The following is a 21,729-nucleotide window of genomic DNA, read 5'->3' on the forward strand; positions in this document are numbered from 1 at the left end:
CAAGTGAAGCGGGAAAAGTCATCAACGATAACTAAACCATACTTACTTCCTCCTATGCTCAGATAGGCGACGGGTCCGAAGAGGTCCATATGTAGCAGCTCCAGGGGTCTTGATGTTGTCATCACATTTTTGGTGTGATGAGAGCCTCCCACCTGTTTCCCTGCTTGACAAGCTGCACAAGGTCTATCTTTTTCGAATTGAACATTGGTTAGACCTATCACGTTTTCTCCCTTTAGAAGCTTGTGGAGGTTCTTCATCCCCACATGTGCTAAGCGGCGATGCCACAGCCAGCCCATGCAAGTCTTAGCCATTAAGCATGCATCTAGACCGGCCTCTTCTTTTGCAAAATCAACTAAATAAAGTTTGCCGTCTAATACACCCTTAAAAGCTAGTGAACCATCACTTCTTCTAAAGACAGACACATCTACATTTGTAAATAGACAGTTATACCCCATGTTGCATAATTGACTAACAGATAGCAAATTATATCCGAGAGACTCTACTAAAAACACATTAGATATGGAGTGCTCATTAGAAATTGCAATTTTACCTAACCCTTTTACCTTGCCTTGATTCCCATCACCGAATATAATTGAATCTTGGGAATCCTTATTCTTGACGTAGGAGGTGAACATCTTCTTTTCCCCCGTCATATGGTTTGTGCATCCGCTATCAATAATCCAGCTTGAACCCCCGGATGCATAAACCTGCAAGGCAAATTTAGGCTTGGGACTTAGGTACCCAACTCTTGTTGGGTCCTACAAGGTTAGTCACAATTTCCTTAGGGATCCAAATGCAAGTTTTATCACCCTTGCATTTTGCCCCTAACTTCCTAGCAATCACCTTTCTATCCTTTCTACAAATTGCAAAAGAAGCATTCAAAGCATGATATATTGTAGAAGGTTCATTGACTTTCCTAGGAACATCAACAACATCTCTCCTAGGCATATTATGAACAACATTCCTTCTACCAACATTTCTATCATGCACATATGAAGAACTAGAAGCAAACATAGCATGAGAAAAATCATCGTAAGCATTATAACTCCTATAGGCATTTCTAGTTTGTCTCCTATCATGATACAAAAAGGCATGGTTCTTTTTAGCACTAGTAGCCATAGGGGCCTTCCCTTTCTCCTTAGCGGGAATGGGAGCCTTATGGCTTGTTAAGTTCTTGGCTTCCCTCTTGAAGCCAAGTCCATCCTTAATTGAGGGGTGTCTACCGATCGTGTAGGCATCCCTTGCAAATTTTAGTTTATCAAATTCATTCTTGCTAGTCTTAAGTTGGGCATTAAGACTAGCCAATTCCTCAGTTAATTTGGAAATTGAAACTAAATGATCGCTACAAGCATCAACATCGAAATCTTTACACCTAGTGCAAATCTCAACATGTTCTACACAAGAATTAGATTTACTAGCTACTTCTAGTTTAGCATTTAAGTCATCATTAACATTCTTTAAAGTAGCAATGGTTTCATGACAAGAAGATAGTTCACTAGAAAGCACTTCATTTCTTTTAACTTCTAAAGCATAAGATTCTTGTGCCTCTACAAATTTGTCATGCTCTTCATACAAAAGGTCCTCTTGTTTTTCTAAGAGTCTATCTTTTTCATTCAAGGCATCAATCAATTCATTAATTTTATCTATTTTAGTTCTATCCAATCCTTTGAACAAACTAGAGTAATCTATTTCATCATCACTAGACTCATCATCACTGGAAGAATCATAAGTGACATTGTTTTGATTACATACCTTCTTCTCCCTTGCCATAAGGCATGTGTGACGCTCGTTGGGGAAGAGAGATGACTTGTTGAAGGCAGTGGCGGTGAGTCCTTCATTGTCGGAGTCGGAGGAGGAGCAATCCGAATCCCACTCCTTTCCGATATGTGCCTCGCCCTTGGCCTTCTTGTAATGCTTCTTCTTTTCCCTCTTGCTCCCGTGTTCCTGGTCACTATCATTGTCGGGACAGTTAGCAATAAAATGACCAAGCTTACCGCATTTGAAGCATGATCGCTTTCCCTTGGTCTTAGTCTTGCTTGGCTGTCCCTTGCGACCCTTTAGCGTCATCTTGAATCTTTTGATGATGAGGGCCATCTCTTCATCATTAAGACCGGCCGCCTCAATTTGCGCCACCTTGCTGGGTAGCACCTCCTTGCTCCTAGTTGCCTTGAGAGCAATGGGTTGAGGCTCATGGATTGGGCCATTCAACGTGTCGTCCACGTACCTTGCCTCTTTGATCATCATTCGCCCGCTTACAAATTTTCCAAGAATTTCTTCGGGCGACATCTTGATGTACCTAGGATTTTCACGAATATTGTTTACCAAGTGAGGATCAAGAACGGTAAATGACCTTAGCATTAGGCGGACGACGTCGTGATCCGTCCATCGCGTGCTTCCGTAGCTCCTTATTTTGTTGATAAGGATCTTGAGCCGGTTGTATGTTTGTGTCGGCTCCTCGCCCCTTATCATCGCGAATCGTCCGAGCTCGCCTTCCACCAACTCCATCTTGGTGAGTAAGGTGACATCATTCCCCTCATGAGAGATCTTGAGGGTGTCCCAAATCTGCTTGGCATTGTCCAAGCCGCTCACCTTGTGATACTCGTCCCTGCACAAAGAGGCTAGCAACACAGTAGTAGCTTGTGCATTTTTATGAATCTGTTCATTAATAAACGAAGGGCTATCTGAGCTATCAAATTTCATTCCACTTTCCACAATCTCCCAAATGCTTGGATGGAGAGAAAATAGGTGAGTACGCATTTTGTGACTCCAAAATCCGTAGTCCTCTCCATCAAAGTGAGGAGGCTTGCCAAGTGGAATGGGGAGCAAATGAGCATTTGAGCTATGCGGAATGCGCGAATAATCAAAAGAAAAGTTTGAGTTAACTGTCTTTTGTTTATCATAGTCGTTGTCGTCGTTGTCCTTTTGGGAAGAGGAAGATTCGTCGCTGTCGTCGTAGTAGACGATCTCCTTGATGCGCCTTGTCTTCTTCTTCTTCCCTTCCTTTCGTCTATGGCCCGAGCCGGTGTCGGTAGGCTTGTCATCTTTGGGCTCGTTGACGAAGGACTCCTTCTCCTTGTCGTTGATCACGATTCCCTTCCCCTTAGGATCCATCTCTTCGGGCGATTAGTCCCTTCTTGAAGAGAACGACTCCGATACCAATTGAGAGCACCTAGAGGGGGGGGGGGTGAATAGGTGATCCTGTAAAAAACTTAAACTTATAGCTACAAAAACTTGTTAAGTGTTAGCACAATGATTGCCAAGTGGCTAGAAAGGAGTCTCAACAAAACACAATACCACAGGAGATCAAACACAGAGATGACACAGTGGTTTATCCCGTGGTTCGGCCAAGACCAACGCTTGCCTACTCCACGTTGTGGCGTCCCAACGGACGAGGGTTGCAATCAACCCCTCTCAAGCGGTCCAAAGACCAACTTGAATACCACGGTGTTTTGCTTTGCCTTTCAATATCCCGTTTGCGAGGAATCTCCACAACTTGGAGCCTCTCGCCCTTACACTTAAGATTCACAAAGAAATACGGAGTAAGGGAGAAACTAGCAACGCACACAAGACTCAAAATCAGAGCAACAGCACGCACACAAGTCGCAACAAGAGCTCGCAACACAACTCAATGAGTCCACAACTCAACAAGAGCTCTAGATGCTATCACAATGAACCAAATGCGTGGAATCAATGTCTTGGTGCTTAGGAATGTTGTAGGAATGCTTGGTGTTCTCCTCCATGCGCCTAGGGGTCCCCTTTATAGCCCCAAGGCAGCTAAGAGCTGTTGAGAGCAATTCTGGAAGGCTGATCTTGCCTTCTGTCATCGGGCGCACCGGACAGTCCGGTGCACACCGGACACTGTCCGGTGCCCGATTTCTTTCCTTAAATGGCGCAGCCGACCGTTGCAGATCTGGGAGCCGTTGGCGCACCGGACAGTCCGGTGCACACCGGACAGTCCGGTGCCCCCTTCCGACCGTTGGCCCGACCACGTGTCGCGCACAGATTCCGCGGCCGACCGTTGGCCCGGCCGACCGTTGGCTCACCGGACAGTCCGGTGCACACCGGACAGTCCGGTGAATTTTAGCCGTACGCCGTCGGCGAATTCCCGAGAACGGCCACTTCGCTCGAGGCAGCCTGGCGCACCGGACACTGTCCGGTGCACCACCGGACAGTCCGGTGCTCCAGACCGAACAGCCTCTTGGCTGTACACAACCAACTTTTCTTTGACTCGATTTCTCCTGTTTCAAGCACTTAGACACAATACATTAGTCTTCAAAACAATGTACTAAGGCTTAGAAACATACCTTTACTCTTGATTTGCACTTTGTCCATCCAAGGGTATAGATTCACATTTAAGCACCTGTGTTGGCACTCAATCACCAAAATACTTAGAAATGGCCCAAGGGCACATTTCCCTTTCAGCACTCCACGTCGCATTCGTGCGCGTGGTGGTACGTGGACCCGACAGTGATGATCCCATTCGGGCCCGGCATCTTGAGCTTGAGGTAGGTGTAGATGGGGATGGCCATAAACTTGGCGTAGCATGGTCTTCCCAACACCGCATGGTAGGTTCCTCGGAACCCGACGACCTCAAAGGTGAGAGCTTCCTTTCAGAAGTTTGAAGGAGTTCCGAAGCAGACTGGTAAGTCGATCCGTCCGAGGGGTTGGATTCGCTTCCCGGGCGCGACCCCGTGGAAGGGTGCCGCACCGGCCCGAAGTTCGGATCGATCAACCCCTAAGAGTTCTAGGGTCTCAGCGTAGATGATGTTAAGGCTGCTGCCTCCGTCCATGAGGACCTTGGAGAGCCTAACGTTGCCGATGATCGGATCGACGACGAGCGGGTACCTTCCCGGGCTCGGCACGAAGTCGGGGTGGTCACCTTGGTCGAAGGTGATAGGCTTGTCGGACCAGTCTAGGTAGACTGGCGCCGCCACCTTCACCAAGCAGACTTCCCGGCGCTCCTGCTTGCGGTGCCGAGCCGAGGCATTCGCCTCCTGCCCGCCGTAGATCATGAAGCAGTTATGGACTTCTGGGAATCCCTCTTCCTTGCTGCCCTCCTTCTTGTCGTTGTCATGGCCCTTGCCATCCTCCGCCGGGGGCCCGGTCTTATGGAAGTGGCGTCAGAGCATGATACATTCTTCGAGGGTGTGCTTGACGGGCCCCTGGTGATAGGGGCACGACTCTTTGAGTAACTTGTCGAACGCGCCGCCCCCTCCAGGTGGTTTCCGAGGGTTCCTGTGCTCGACCGCAGCGACAAGATTTGTGTCTGTGGCGTCGTGCTTCGCTCGCGACTTGTTTTTGGCCTTCTTCTTCGTGCCCCGCTGGGCGAACACCTCAGGGGCGTCTGTCTTGGGCTCGACCTGAGGCTGCTTGTCCCTTCGGAAGATGGCTTCGACCGCCTCTTGACCCGAGGCGAACTTGGTGGCGACGTCCATTAGTTCGCTCGTGCGGGTGGGAGTCTTGCGCCCCAGTTTGCTCACCAGGTCCCGACAAGTGGTGCCGGCGAGGAAAGCCCCGATGACATCCGAGTCGGTAACATTGGGCAGCTCAGTGCGCTGCATCGAAAACCACCGGATGTACTCTCGGAGGGACTCCCCTGGCTGCTGGCGGCAGCTTTGGAGGTCCCACGAGTTCCCAAGGCGCACGTACGTGCCTTGGAAGTTACCCGCGAAAGCTTTGACCAGATCATCCCAGTCGAAGATCTGCGCAGGAGGCAGATGCTCCAGCCAGGCTCGGGCGGCGTCGGAGAGGAAAAGGGGTAGATTACGGATGATGAGGTTGTCATCATCCGCCCCTCCCAACTGGCAGGCCAGTCGGTAGTCCGCGAGCCACAGCTCCGGCCTCGTCTCCCCCGAGTACTTTGTGATAGTAGTCGGGGCTCAGAAACGGGCAGGGAACGGTGCTCGTCGTATGGCCCGGCTGAAGACTCGCGGGCCGGGTGGTTCGGGTGAAGGACTGCGGTCCTCCTCACTGTTGCAGCGTCCCCCGCGCCTAGGATGGTAGCCTCGGCGCACGTTCTCGTCGAGGCGGGCTCGATGGTCAAGATGGTGGTGCTCGTTGCCGAGGCGTTCCCGGGCGGTGGGCGGCTCGTCCCGTGTACGTTCGGGACAGACCGAGGCTTCCCGAATGCGCTGGGAGGACACCGTGCGATGCTCCGAGGGGTCAGCTCGCCTATGGGAGGCAGAGCTCTCGGCTCGTCGAACCGCGGCGCCCTCTAGAAGATTCTTGAGTTCGCCCTGGATGCGCCGTCCCTCGGTGGTGGATGGCTCCGGCATGGCCCAAAGCAGCATCGCCGCTGCAGCTAGGTCCTGGCCGGACCCGCTGACGGCCGGAGGCAGCGCTGCCCTGACATTGTCGACGATGCGGTGCCGGATGTCTTGGGCCCAGTGACAGGCTTCTCCGGCGAGTGATCGGCCTACCCACTCTTGCTCGATGTTCTGTCGGAGCTGTACAAGTCGGCCTGCTTCCTCGTCGACCCGGGCCTGCATCTCACGGATTTGCTCGAGTTGTATGTCCTGAACCCCCGCAGGGACTAGGACGACAGCTAGCTCCCGCAGGATGTCAACGCGAGATGAGGGCCCAGGGGGATCGTCAACCTCTGGCATACCGAGGTGGTTGCCTTCGTTGTGATCTCCCAGATCGACGTGGAAGCATTCGCGACTTGGGCTGTAACCCTCGCCGTCAAGGTCATGGCCATCGTCAGAACAACCAGAGAGGCAGTGGTCGCATGCGGACATGAAGCTCCGCATGGCACCGGGGTCATTGAGGGCAGAGAAATCCCAACCGGAGTTGGGGATGTCCTCCTCCTTAGAACCCACCGGTCCGAAGGTCGAGACGGCTGTTAGTCGGTCCCAGGTCGACCACATGTGGTACCCCGGAAGGTTTGGATACGCCTTTACGAAGGCGCTCACCATTGCGGGGTCGCTAGGTGGATCAAAGCTGAACCGAAAAGGTATGGGATGGAAAACGGACGGTACCTCTTGGTCGTTGGACGGTGGTGAAGTCGCGTCGGGGGCGGTGCACACCGTCATCTCAGGTACGAGGGTAACGCCCAGCAGGTCCTTCGCGAGGGTGCTGGCGTCATCAGTCCGCTTGGGGCTGACACGTCGCGGGGAAGTGACACCTGCCGTCGCCTTAGGTGCGAGGGCAATGTCCGACATGTCCCGCGGGGGAATGCCGGCGTCGTCGACTCGCTCTGGTGCGACAGCCGACAAGGTGCCGCCTCCTGCGTGGCCATGGTTGCCCCGTCTCCGCCTCCTCCGACAAGGAGGGTGGCAGGGACGACCAGAGTGCTCCTCTTCTGCCGCGGGGAGATGCTGTCGTAGAGCTCGTCGTCGTCGTGCGAGTCGAAGACCGTCGTTGTCATCACACCGCGGGGGAGGAGTACCATGTCGTAGCTGCCATCGAGGGACATGAACTCAAGACTCCCGAAGCGGAGCACCGTCCCAGGCTGAAGAGGTTGCTGAAGACTCCCCATCTGGATCTCAACGGGAAGGTGTTCGTTAACACGCAGCAGGCCCCTACCTGGCGCGCCAACTGTCAGCGTTTCGACACCGGGGGGGGGTCCCTGGACCGACGAGTAAATTGTCGCTGCGTGTCTCTGCCCAGATGGGTTGGCGCGGGATGGAACACAAGATGTGGGACAAGCCTTGTATTATCCTGCACCAGGGGTGCCGCTCGCAGTAGGGGTTACAAGCGCGTCGCGTGAGGGATAGAGAGAGAGAGAGAGGGCTCGTACGCCGCTTCCCTCGCGCGAACCCCCAAACCTCCTTCAGGGTGGCCCTGGACTCCCCTTTTATAGAGGCAAGGAGAGAGTCCAGGTGTACAATGGGGGGGCGTAGCTATGCGCTAACGTGTCCGGCAGTGGAGTGCCTAAGCCCTGTGTACATGACAACGTGGCTGTCGGGGGAGAGCTTGGGCGCTGTACATGTGATGGCGTAGCCACCAGAGGAGCGCCTGAGTCCTGTAAGAGCACAGCTGACAGCGCGGCGAGGACCCTGCTGACGTCCCCTTGCTGTCGTAAGGGGCTGAGAGCCACCGGCGTCATGGCGCACGCGGGGCACCATCATTACCCGTCGCCGGGGTAAGCCAGATGGGACGCCGGTCTTGTTCCTTGTAGCCTGAGCAGGCTAGGAGTAGGGGAATGATGCATCCCCTATCAGCACGGTCAGTCCGAGCCCAGGGTCGGTCGAGGACGTGATTCCTCCCGATACCGGGGTCGAGGCCGAGTCCGGGGGTCGGGCGAGGCGGAGACCTCCTCCCGAGGCTGGAGTCTGAGGTCGGGCGAGACGGAGCTTCCTGTTGCGCCCGAGGCTTGAGCTCGGTGGTTGATCGTGACCTGTTGTCAGTCGTTGCCGGGGTGGCTGACACGGCAGTCGAAGCAGAGCGAGCGGCGCTGTTTTCCTGTCATATCGGACAGTAAAGAGGAGGGGCGAAGTGACTGCGGTCACTTCGGCCTGGCCGACTGAGGCGCGTGTGTCAGGATGCGTCGTCAGGCATCCCCCGCATTTAATGCGCCTGCGAAGCGGTCGGTTGGTGAGGCGGTATGGTCAAGGTTGCTTCACGACGAAGCCTGTCTGAGCGGGGCCTCGGGAGAGTCGAGGGGGCGCCTGCCGTCTGAGGAGGCCCTCGGGCGAGGCGTGAATTCGTCTGGGACCACTGTTCTGACCCGAGGCTGGGCTCGGGTAAGATCGCGTCCTTCGGGTAGACGAAGTCTTGGCTTGAACCGCACCCGTCAGTTGGTCTGAGGGTGTTAACCAGCCGTGATTAGGAGCGTTGGGGGTACCCCTAATTATGGTACCCGACAAATAGGTTTTTCAAATAAGATGTTAGTTTAGTAAGGTGGATAGAGCGACGAGGAAGGATGAAGAGAGATGAGGTAAGATCATTTTAACTTGACCCGCGTTTGGTTTGGAGGTCTAGAGTCAGGGTCAAGAAATATTCTTCAAAAATGGTGGATAAGACCATCACTCAAAAAATAAGAAACGAAGTCAGCCTAGCGTCCTGTCCCTCGTTGACACCGAACCAAACACTACATAAAGCAACCAAACACCCCTAACTAAATAATGTAACAGAAGTGTAGTCGTTTATATTTCACATGGCACCACTGATGACAAAACAAAGCGCGTTACGGCTTGCTGGCTACATTCAGTAGCCTCCGGGACATCGAAATGAGACGAGGATAACGAGAAAAAAGATTACAGATTTCTATGTTGCTTCCATATATGGACTGCACAACGGTGACAAGAAAGTATAGCCAACGGTGATACAACCTGCGAAGTCCGGTCTAGCAGGTCATGGTTGCTTGGAAGTAGACCGACCGGGACGGGGGTTGTGGCCATCCGAGTTCCACTGAAGCAGCATCCAGACACTACAGGAAACGCCTAAATTTTCGTGGGCCGAGATATTTTCGTCGGCCGGCCCACGAAAATACTGACGTTATTTTCGTCGGTCCCTAGGCCGACGAAAATAATGCGTATTTTCGTGGGCCCATCGATATGTTCGTCGGCAGGCCGACGAAAATACAAAAACGTATTTTCGTCGGTCACTAGGCCGACGAAAATAACGCTTATTTTCGTGGGCCATGGCCAAACCGACGAAAATACATCATTAACCGTACTCTATTTTCGTCGGCCTAGTGGGGCCGACGAAAATAGAGGCCCAACATCGTCGTCCTCGGCCTCGCTCGTTTCAATCGCGCGTCACTCGTTTCACCGCACGCCGCCGCCCCACGCTCGCCCTCCCCTCGCCGCGCCACCGCCCGCCGCCCGCCGCCCGCCGGTGCCCGCGCCGACGCGCCACGCCGCCGCCCCGCGCGCTAAGAGAGCCTGCGCCGCCGAGCCCACGCCCGCCCTCCCCTCACCGCGCCACCGCACGCCGCCCGCCGCCCGCCGGTGCCCGCGCCGCCGGTGCCACGCCGCCGCCCCGCGCGCTAAGGGAGCCCGCGCCACCGAGCCACGCTCACCGCGCCCCTGCACGCCGCCGAGCCCCACGCCGCCGAGGCCCACGCCCGCCCCTGCACGCCGTGCCCCTACCCCTACACGCTGCGCCCCTCGCCCGTGCACGCCTGCCGAGCCCCACGCCCGCCCCGCCGAGCCCCACGCCGCTGCCCGCACGCCCGTCGTCCGAGGCACCCCGCCCGTCCCTCGCCGCGCCGTCGTCCCGCCCGAGGCGCGCTGCACCGCATCGCGACGGCCTCCCTGCGCCGTGCCGCCGCCCACACGCCCACCCGCTCCGTCGCGAAGGTCTCCCAGCTGCGTCGTCGCCCGCCTCGACTCGCCCGCATTTGCGCCATCAGGCAAGTATAATTGCCGAGGCTCCGAGGTCATTAATTTATATTAGTCATCTTGTCGTGTTGTGATTAGTTTAACTGTTTATTGCTTTAATTCAAATTCATATTTTGTCTCCGAGTTATGTTTTAATGTTTAGAGTTTAGTTTTAATCGTTAACCGTAGCGAACCGTATGCGTCACCCGTTCGGGAACGGCGAACGTCACATTGGCTTGTGAGGTTTGCCGCTCCGGAATTGTCCACGTATTTTGGACAGCCTGAGAGTGTAGGCCGATGCTTGTGATTTGTGATATGTGTCTTACGATTTACGCGGAATTTCGGTTGTGTAACTCAGTTGTTCTCCAACACACCATGTTCAGGCGTGTGCTTGGAGAGCAGCGGGGTTATGCTGCCGAAATTTAGCGACAATCGTAGGCTACACGTCATAAATCACAAGCATCAGCCTACACTCTTGGGTGGGTTTAGGGCCTTTACCTAATAGGGAGTTCACCTTATTAAGCCACGGACGATCGTTGATGTTCTTTGACTTTTGTTTAGCCTTTAAAATGGACGGTGATCGAAGGGTGATGTATGACGGGTGGAGAAAGGATGGGGCACATTCAAATGAATGGATGGGTGTAACAAAGGCTTTTCTTGAGCACGCTTTCAAAGATGCAACTGGTCGTCTAGTGAAGTGTCCTTGCAATCGCTGCGAGAACAAGTGGCCTCAGAAGAAGGAAGAAATGGAGAAACACCTTTGCAAAAGTGGGTTTATGCCGAACTACCTTGTATGGTACCGGCATGGAGAGTCTATTAGACACGTTGACGCGGAGGTGGAGCTTGATGACGATCATGATAGGATGGACGATATGTTGCATGATCTTGGTAGGGAGGTTGAAATGAACGCTGAGGAGCCGGGGCAGCTTCCACGCGATGCTCAAGAATTCTTCCGGCTACTCGCCGCGGGAGAAGAGAGACTGCACGAGCACACTCAGATGTCAGTTCTTGGGACTCTCACAAGACTAATGGCGATAAAGTCGAAGCACAACATTTCAAACAGTGCTTACAACGACATCGTCCAACTTATGGGCGAGGTTCTCCCGGAGAATCATAAGTTGCCAAAGAATATGTACTTCGCAAAGAAGATGTTGGCTGGTCTTGGGATGACATATGAGAAGATCGACGTGTGTCCCAACAGTTGCATGCTATTCTTTGAGGATGATGACAAGCTTGACCGTTGTAAGCATTGTGAAGCTTCTAGATATGTCGAGGTGACAAATGATGAGGGTGAATTGGTAGTTACGAAGGTCGCAGCTAAGCAACTTCGTCGGTTGCCTATCATTCCTCGGCTTTCAAGGCTGTTCCTCAACAAGGAAATAGCTCTGCATATGACGTGGCCAAAGAATGGTGTACGTCTCGTCACTGATCCAGACATAATGGTCCATCCGTCGGACGGTGATGCGTGGAAGGCATTTGACGAGTTTGATCCCGAATTTGCAAACGACCCTAGGAGTGTACGGCTTGGTCTATCGACGGACGGATTCACACCTTTCAATACCAGTGCAAGCCCTTACTCGTGTTGGCCTGTCTTCATTGTGCCATATAATCTTCCTCCTGAGTTGGTCAATAAAGAAGAGTTCATGTTCCTTGCACTAGTCATCCCAGGCCCCGAGCATCCAGGGCCAAAGCTGAATATGTTTGTTCGCCCTTTAATCGAAGAGCTGAAACAGTTGTGGAGAGGTGTGAAGGCTTATGACAGCCATACTGAAAAGGAGTTTACCATGCGCGCTGCTTATTTGTGGTCAGTGCATGATCTGCTGGCGTATGGAGATTGGTCTGGATGGTGTGTCCATGGTCGGTTGTGCTGTCCCATATGTATGAATGATACGGATGCATTCAGATTGAAGCATGGTGGGAAAGTGTCATTCTTTGATGCTCATCGACGTTGGACTCCATTCAAGCATGATTTTAGGAATTCGCTTACTGCATTCAGAGGTGGAGCCAAAATCAGAAATGGGCCACCAAAGAGGCAAACTGCACCGCAGATAATGGCATGGCATGCTTGTCTGAAGCAAGGAGAAAATGATAGGTTCCAAGGCTACGGGGAGGACCATAACTGGACCCATATTTCATCAATATGGGAGCTTCCGTATGCAAAAGCCTTGATCATGCCGCACAACATAGACTTGATGCACCAAGAGCGTAACGTTGCTGAAAGCATCATAAGCACATGTTTCGATGTGACTGATAAAACGAAAGATAATATGAAGGCAAGAAAAGACATGGCTGAAATTTGTAAGAGGCCGATGCTCGAGTTGAAAGTAAGCGATAAAGGGCATGAAAGTAGGCCGCGAGCTGATTACTGCCTCAAGCCGGATGAAAGGAAAGAAATATTTAAGTGGTTGAAGAATCTGAAATTTCCAGATCGGTATGCGGCAAATCTGAAACGGGCAGTCAATCTGAAGACCGGTAAATTGATCGGTTTGAAAAGCCATGACTACCATATTATTATGGAGAGGCTGATGCCCGTGATGTTTCGAGGCTATTTTAAGGATGAGCTTTGGAGCATATTTGCAGAGTTGAGTTACTTCTATAGGGAAGTATGCGCAAAGACGGTATCGAAGAGGTTGATGCAGAAATTTGAGAAAGAAATTCCAATTCTTATTTGTAAATTTGAAAAGGTTTTCCCGCCAGGATTCTTCAATGTGATGCAACATCTAATTGTGCATTTGCCTTGGGAAGCTTTGGTAGGCGGACCAGTGCAATTCAGGTGGATGTATCCTATAGAAAGGGCGTTGAAAAAGCTCAGGGCGTCTGTTCGGAACAAGGCTAGAGTCGAAGGGTGTATTGCGGAGGCTTTTGCCCTTAAGGAGATATCTCAATTCTCAACCAGGTATTTCGCTCGAGCCAACAATGTGTTTGCGCCTTCAGTGCGACTTCATGTCAATAATGAATCACCCCAAAGCACCCTTCAAATTTTTGCGAATCCGGGTAAAGCAGTTGGAAAAGGGAGTGTACGTCACATTGAAGCATCAGATTTGAACACGCTAATGCTATATATGTATAGCAATATTGACAGCACACAGGAGGCGTTCGAGTAAGTTTTCCTCATAATTACGTCCATTTTCTCATCTCATAATTTCTATAGTGTGTAATCTCCATGTTTGTAATATGTCCAGCATGTTTGATGAAGAATGTTGGAAATCTACTAGTAAACCTACGGCCATCCAATTAGAAAATCTTCGACGTGATGGGTTGAAAGGTGGACCAAACTTCGTGCAGTGGTTTCGTAATTATGTTAGTAATTGTCGTTCTCTCATTGTCCATACTTAATCTTTGAATTTTGGACTTGGAAGATATAATGCATATACTAATTACTTGTATAGGTTTCCAAAAACTCTGTGCACCCGGACTTGCAGCAAATGGCACATACCTCTGTGTCCGTCCGAAACTATACTCGCTATGATGTAAATGGATATCGCTTCCGAACCGCGAAATTGGAGAAGAGTCGACCATTGGCAGCCACCACCAATAGTGGTGTGTTGGCAAGTTCATATGTTGACGATGACAAAGTAGTGGACTATTACGGTGTTCTTCAAAACATTGTAGAGTTGATTTTCGATGGCCCCAAAGAACTTAAAGTCGTGTTTTTCGAGTGCGACTGGTTTGATGCTCATAGTGGGACTCGTGTCGACAAGTATGGTAATGTCGAGGTGAAGCATAGCTCTAGGATTCCGAGCAGTATGAGCGATGTTGTCCTTGCAAATCAGGCAAAACAGGTGTACTACCTGCCATATCCTCACCCAAGCCTTAGGGCTTGGTGGGTTGCAATCAAAGTCAACCCACAAGTCGTCGCTCCAGAGAGTGCTGACTACGTGAGTATAATCAGGGACAACGATGATGCTGTTTTTCAACCAGAAGCGGCGTCGAATCAAGACATAGCTCACCGATTCCATGTGACCAATGGAGAAGGACTTGAAAATCTCTGTTGCAATTCAAGCGACTTAATTGAAGAACCTAGGTCAAAGCGCAAACGACCTGTCGTCGTTAGAAGATCAGTAAGGATCCAACGAAATCAAGAGCGTATGAATAAACAACGAGCCGAAGAAGCATCATCGGATGCGGATGACTTTTGATTAGTATGTTTCTTTTAGCTATGTATTCCAATTTCCACATTATTAATTTTCATATTATTTGTTTCATATACTGTGGTTTGACATTAATTTATCTACAGTTGAACATGTTCAAGCATAGGAGATCGAGGAGGAGTGGGGGCAGCGCGGCCAGCGAGGACAGCTCGGGCAGTGGGCTTTTTCAGGGCACCTCACAGAGCCGACAGAGGCAGCAACAACTTCTCGACTGTCTAGACGAAGTGCAGGGTGAGGAGGGTGAGCAGGAGACTCCTCAGCAGGATGCTCATGTGCAGGGTGAGGAGGGTGAGCAGGATGACGAGGGTGAGCAGGATGAGGAGGTTGACCCAATGGGGGCAGGCAGCGCGGGCGACGCGTCAGATGGTTGGCTAAGAGATGGGCGTCGCCTGAGTGGATTGCAGAGTCCAACAAGCACCGTGTCAACCGTGGCACTGAAGGACCGGGGCATAGGTACGGCGCCGATGGACACCTTGGTACCGCACGCCGCATGGTCAGTATATAAATCAAACTTGTATGTTACATCTATGAAAATTATATGGTTTAACTCTTCTTTTTCATGCAGGAAGCTGAAAGTGGAGTTGCTCCAAGTTTTATGGAGGTTTACGTCCGTGGTCACCGTGGCCCTGATCCGACGAACCCTGATGAGCTATGCAGCGAGGCGGCAAGGGAGAAAATGGTAAACAAGTTTGTATTTACGAATTAAATTGCATGTTTTGTGTCTAACTCCAACTTTAACTTTCTTTGCAGAATGCATATGGGGAGGAAATGACTCAACGCCATGGGCCTGATTTCGATTGGATGCATTCAGACTTAGATGCCTCGGCGTTGTACCACAGTGGTGGGGGTAGAAAGCATGGCAGGTGAGGTGTTTGTGTTTGATTCGACGATTTCATTAACAAGAATGTGTCCACTTAATGGCTCAACTATGTGTATCATGCAGGTTTGCCTTTGGCACCGGCGTTGTGGAATATAACAGGACAATAGGTCAAGGGAAGGCATCGTCTTCGGGAGGGAGTTCTCGCTCCTCCAGGTCTGCTCGAGAGGCTCAGCTGGAGGAGGAGACTCGGGCAGCACAGGAGCAGGCTCGAGCAGCGCAGGAGCAGGTTGGACAGCTGACGCAATATATGGCTTCTTATTTTCAGGTAATTCGTCTATCTCATCACGTGTCGTCATTGAATTCAAAGTATAATGTTGTGATTCTAACGTTGCATCCATTTGCAGGAAATGACTACTCGACTCGGCCCTGATATGAACTTGCCCGCTTTTCGCCCTCCCCAGGTAACACTTTCTGAACACTTCAATTCCATAGCAACTTTTTCTTTATTATCAAAAATGGCTCGCAGGCACAAGGATGGGGACAGTGGCCAGGACAAGCTCCAGCGTCGCAGCCACAGTGGACCGGTGTTGGGTGGACGCAGGCACCTCCAGGCACTTGGACGCCTCCACCACCCCAAGGATCGCAGCCAGTCCCGGGATGGGTGCCACCGGTCTCCCAGCCACCGGCGGGCTCTCAGCCATATCAAGCGTGGATGGCACCGCCACCGACGGGGTGGGTGCCACCACCTCTGGGGTGGCCACCACAACAGTACCCGTGGATGCATGCACAACCTCCTCCTCACCATGGATCACAGGTGATGTTCCATGTTTAGTTTTACGCAAATATTGACCAAACACAACAATGTATATGTATACAGCCTTATTTGAATGATTGATGAATTGCAGGGTTCAGCGTCACATGCTCATGGATCGGAGGGTGGTGTCAACGTCCAAGACTTCCTCGTCCATGGTGCTGGAGGGAGTGGCCACCTTCCTGGTGGCGGAGGAGGGAGTGGCCAAAACTCCCACAGCCCGCCGGAGTGAGGAGTGAGTAGTGAGTGTGTACTATGGACTGTTTATGGACTTATGGACTATTTATGGACTCTGGACTGGACTTATTTGAATGGACTATGGAATGTGTTTTGTGAATTATGTGAATGTGTTTTGTTAATTATGTATTTTGCTTGTGAACTTGTATATGTTAATTGTGATAATGTTTATTTTGCTGTCAATTATTAATAGGTGCAGAAAAATCTGTTTTTGGGGGGGAAACATCAATTTTCGTCGGCCTCGGTGGTGGCCGACGAAAATAAGTTCCCAGGCTATTTTCGTCGGCCTCAGTGTTGGCCGACGAAAATAACCTGGGAACTTATTTTCGTCGGCCACCATTGGGCCGACGAAAATAGTTGGTCCACTCAGTATTTTCGTCGGCTCTGGGAAAGCCGACGAAAATAGATTTTTTTCGTCGGGACCGACGAAAATAGTTGCCTAATTTCGTCGAATTTATTTTCGGCGGCTATTTTCGTCGGCCTGCCGACGAAAATATTCTATTTTCGTCGGTTTAGGCTTATTTTCGTGGGTTTTTGGCCCACGAAAATTTAGGCTTTTCCTGTAGTGAGACCATGGTTGTGACTGCATTGAAATATATATGGAAAATCAGGTTAAGTATCTGCAGTGCCATAGCGATGTCGTCGACCCTGTGATCTGATGCATATGTGTTGTACTATACCTGTGATGAAGGTGAATGGGGCGAGACTAGCTGCACTGATGGTGTGATAAACCACGCACTCGACGCTCAGGTGCCCGATGGCGTAGACGATGGACAGGAAGGTGGCCGCGTACAGCGGCTTGCTGCTGAGGTTGAAGGCGCACAGGAAGCAGAGCGTGCACGACAGCAGCGTCCACACCGCAACCGTGCGCCCATGCACGCCGGTCACTGAAAAGCCCAGGTCATACTGCATGGTTTAAAAGTTGAAAGAACAGCTAGCAGGTATAGCATAAGCATCTGAAGGCCAGCAGAGCGAACCCTGTATCTCGGAGTAGGTGGCTGAGCAGAGCGACGCGGAGCCGAAGAAGCACGACCAGGTGAAGGCCGAGCGCAAGCTGCCGACAGCCATGAGCCACCACCCCAGTGCCGGCATGCCGCGCTTCTTCAACTTCAAGGGGACAGCCATGGAGGCTTTGGGTACACGGGGCAACAACGTCCAAGCAAGAATAGAGGACACCGTGCGTGAGGGCCTTAACGCCAGTGTTGTGTTGCTTCGCTCCATTTATAGGGTACTGCAAAGTTTGGAGAGGTTTCTAGCTTTTTGCTAAAACCTACTCCCTCCCAGTCCACGTCAATTTTTTAAGGGCCGGTTGGTTCCTTCATTTTAAAGGAAATAGAATTTACTGAATAAAGTTATTTAGTTTTGACTACTTTCCTAAGTTAAGATATAAACCTATCCTAAATTTATAGGATGAGGTGGGGAAATTGATTTTATGTGTCACTAGTCCATATTCTGCAACTCGTAACACGCTCTTCAACATAAATATAGCATATAAATATCAACTTATAAGACCAACAACAATATATAAATATATTCTATATAAAATTATATTAGTTTAATTGATGAGTAAAGTGCATTTATGTTCCCTTAACTTATGCGGGTGTGTCAATCTGGCCTATAAACTTTTAAAATGTGTCTATTAAAGTCATATTCACTGTTTGGGTCTCACCTAACCTAAGTCACAATCAGTTGAAACAAACCTGATACATTGCGTCACATCGTTTTCTCCTCTGTTGCGGTGAACATGCCATAAAAGACGCGGGCGGTGGCACACCGTTTGCCATCCCGCCGTTCGTCGACATCAAGTCCTCCGTGGCCTCACTCGCCTTCTATTGCCATGAACAGGCCATGAGTATGCAGGTGGCGGTGCGCTGTTTGCCATCCCGTCGTGCGTCGACATCAAGTCCTCCGTGGCCTCGCTCACCTTCCTCACGCTGGTCGTGGCATTCTGGCAGCTCCAGCCCTATGGCTCCTTGCTCACCGTGTCTCGCACCTCCTCGTCCCCTTGCACCCTCTTCACCACAACCGCCGCCATGGACCTTACTTCTCCTCACACCACCGGTGGCACTGCCACAAATACGAACCAACCACCACCGGTGTCACACCCAGATCTTAGGGCACCAAAACCCAGGCGTGAAATAATCACCAAGTGTGCTAGAAACAAGTCTTACACATATGATGACTCATGGTACAGAAACGAATGTCACAACATTAATATATAACGGAGTTCTGTACAAAATAATTAAATAATTATATCGTATGAAGACAATGATCCAGCAACCCAAAGTTGACTGGGAGGTGACGACCTAGACCTCTCGCGAACTCATCACAGCATCCTTCGTGTGCCTTATCCTGGGGTACCTGTTCTTGTCCTGGAGGGATGTGAGTACAGCAAGTGTGAGCTCATATACGTTCATCCCTCAACAAGTTGTGGGGAATAATGTGCATGAACTCACCAAAGGTGGGAGCCCATGTGAAGTGTAAGGCTTACTAAAGAGGATGGTTAAAGCTGCTTTTAAAGTTGGTCAAAATTTTATTAGCAGTTACAAGGTATAAGTAGATAGCAACCCAATTAAATAAGAGATCAAAATTAATAACAACACCCACAATGCAATGTAAGGGTCCGAGCCGCTCATGACCGTGAGCATGGCTAATATACCAGTTTTACACTCTATAGAGGTTGCATCTTTACCCACAAGTCGTGTTACCCGTTTGCCACAGAGTTCATCAGACCCCCATACACCTCTACCAAGGAAGCAAGCCAAGGTACCACTACGAGTCCTTTACAAAGTTCCACTAGCTTCAGAAAACCCGCTACAGTTTCTCATAGTATAGGAATCCCCCGTCTGAAAAGCCATCGCCGCAAAATCAGCCCTAGAACCTCTCTATACCGACCACTCCCCTGCTGCCCTTGCCCCTTTCTGGTAAGGTAGTCCTCCACAAGTATTCCTAATTAGTCAGCCAAGGGCGTCTCATACTACCCTTGTGGTAGCACTGTTTTCCCGTGTGGTCGCTCCATATTCTAATTAACAATATGATCTTATCATGAATAATAATTAAAAAACAACATAATTGGAACATAAACATAATGAAACATTAGATTCCCAAAACCAGGTAGAGCAATAGGAAATCTACCCAATAATTTATCTTTTTGTAAGGTGGGGGATAAACAATGCTAGGGAAACCTATTAGGTCCCACCAAATTAACCCGAGCAGGCCATAGTGATTAATAGGAACATTATTAGGTAAAGAAGAGTGATCAAGGGCACAACTTGCCCGGGACTCGAGATTCCAGGTACCAGGATGATCTTCAGGTTCTTGGGACCTCACTGCTATTTGTAACAATACAAAAAACATGGTATAGAAAAAATTAACATCACACCAAATATAAGCACAAACTACATAATAATATTCTATGCGTTGCTACGAGATCGTAGGTTCGAGAACCGCTAAATTCAGAGCTATGATTATAAAGTTATGATTTTCTAAAGATTTAGGAGTGGGTACAAAAGAAATTAAGTACATAATTTCAATTTAGGTTTCATAACAAATTAAAGCTACCGGGGGATAAACAATATTATTATGGATCTAATGCAACTCGAATGGATCAAAAAAGAGTTAAAATAAATTAAATATCAATTAAACAAGTTTCAGGAATTATTTTTATACTAAAAATCCTTTTCTTTACTAATTTACTCGTTTTATTTAATACTTGGGCTGCGACCACTATTTCCATAATAGCTAGGGTTTCTTTTGTAAACTTTGAGACCTGATTGTAACAATTTCTTTATAGGGATGGATGTCAAATTAATTTTACTAGACCAAAGGGGCTTTTAGCACTTTCACACGGCCGATGGGGTATTTTTGAGCTACGATCGTTCGATCAAGAGTCTTCGGACAGGATTAGATTGACCTAATAACGAAGCGGTATACACTTTGGGCCATCGGATTGCAAGATTGTAGATCTATGGTCCAGATTAGACACACGAGATCTCAACCGATATGCAACACGAGCCGTTAGATCCAGGATCCACAGCCCACGCGCACACACACACACCATTCTCTATGCTTTTCCTATCGGATCAAAAATCAGCGGCTCAGATTTAAATGGGCCGAAACGTTACACGCGTGTAATCCTGACCACCCATCTATGATCGACGGCAACCAGGACATCTCCCAGCCCTAGCAAGACCTCGACGGTGGAGCAGGGATGCCGCGGTGGCGCCATTGCCGGGACTCACCGAGCGGGTGCATGAGAGGCCCAACCTTAGAACGTGAGCGCGCAGAATATAGAGGGAAACAACAGCCAACTATATGGTGGAGGCGTTACCGAGGATTTGGCGCGCAACCACCCTGCCCATGGCGCTCGGCGGACCGGAACAACCTTCGTCGACGACGGTAACCTCGGCGGCGCAGGCAGTGATCTCCAGAGCGCCTAGAGAACAGACCAGGGGGTTGGTCGGCACGGCATCGATTTTTATAGGGATCCACGGGGAGGACCCGCGGAAATCGGCGCGCTGACGAGCTCGCGCGGATTCCGCGCCGTGCCCCACGTGGTTTTGTTTCCCATGAGCTCGCAGGTGGTTTCGAGGTGAGGGAGAGACCTGGCAATGCGACCCCACCAATCAACGACCGACTGCGAGACAAGGAGGGAGTTCAACTGGCCAATAGGGTCCACACAATAGCGGAGCAAGTAACACAACTGCGCGCGAGCAAGCACTCTGGAAGTGGGGCCCGCATGGCGGTGAAGCAGATGTCTGTGGGGCCACATCTGTCGGCGCAACACAGTTGGGCCAAGTACACGGGGAAAAGTGGAAGCTGGGTCGCGCGGAACTGGGGGTGGAGATGGGCCAGCCAAGGAGAAACGGCCCATACAAGCATTTGCATTTTCTTTTTCTTTTATAATTTTCTGCTTTGTTTTCAAATTTCAATTTCAAGTATTCAAACTAAATTCAAATTTCTGTTTTGAATTCCAGGTTCCCAATCTCACCCATAATCCTAATGTGAATATAAGTCCTACTATTTTCAATATTATTATTTATTCTCCTTCTCACTATTTATTTCTAGAATTAAATGACTTTATTACCATTTCCTTTCTAAATTTTCTGTTTTATATTTTCATTTATAACTTGAGATCAAATTTAAGTTACGATTCCTTTATTTCAATAAAATGTATCACAACGAAATCATTAGCATGAGATGCACATTTCTTTATTTATTTATTGGTTAATAATCTCCAATGGTTCCCTAAATTCTCAAAACGCTAAAATAATTATATTTATTTATTTATATTTTTTTGATACAAATTTTGGGCTTTACAAATCCTACCCTCTTAAAAGAAATCTCGTCGTCGAGATTAGTAGGAAAAAGGATGTAACCCAAGCTTGTCTCAAAACATATGCACAAACAAGAATCTCATCATGATGCATAACTTGTTATTCCAAA

General features: G+C 50.0%; 1 protein-coding gene across 1 annotated transcript; it reads right to left on the reverse strand.

Moving 5' to 3' along the window:
• Positions 1-16,858: 16,858 nt before the first annotated feature.
• LOC103651914 (ergosterol biosynthetic protein 28) lies at positions 16,859-17,424 on the reverse strand. The gene is made up of 2 exons (XM_020550691.1): positions 17,262-17,424; positions 16,859-17,171 (listed from the first exon to the last, which is right to left on the reverse strand). The coding sequence occupies exons 1-2, from the start codon at positions 17,407-17,409 to the stop codon at positions 16,897-16,899; spliced, it is 423 nt and encodes a 140-aa protein (XP_020406280.1). The 5' UTR covers positions 17,410-17,424; the 3' UTR covers positions 16,859-16,896.
• Between the last annotated feature and the right edge of the window lie 4,305 nt (positions 17,425-21,729).

Source organism: Zea mays, chromosome 3, assembly GCF_902167145.1.
Source record: "Zea mays cultivar B73 chromosome 3, Zm-B73-REFERENCE-NAM-5.0, whole genome shotgun sequence".
Taxonomy (NCBI): Eukaryota; Viridiplantae; Streptophyta; class Magnoliopsida; order Poales; family Poaceae; genus Zea; species Zea mays.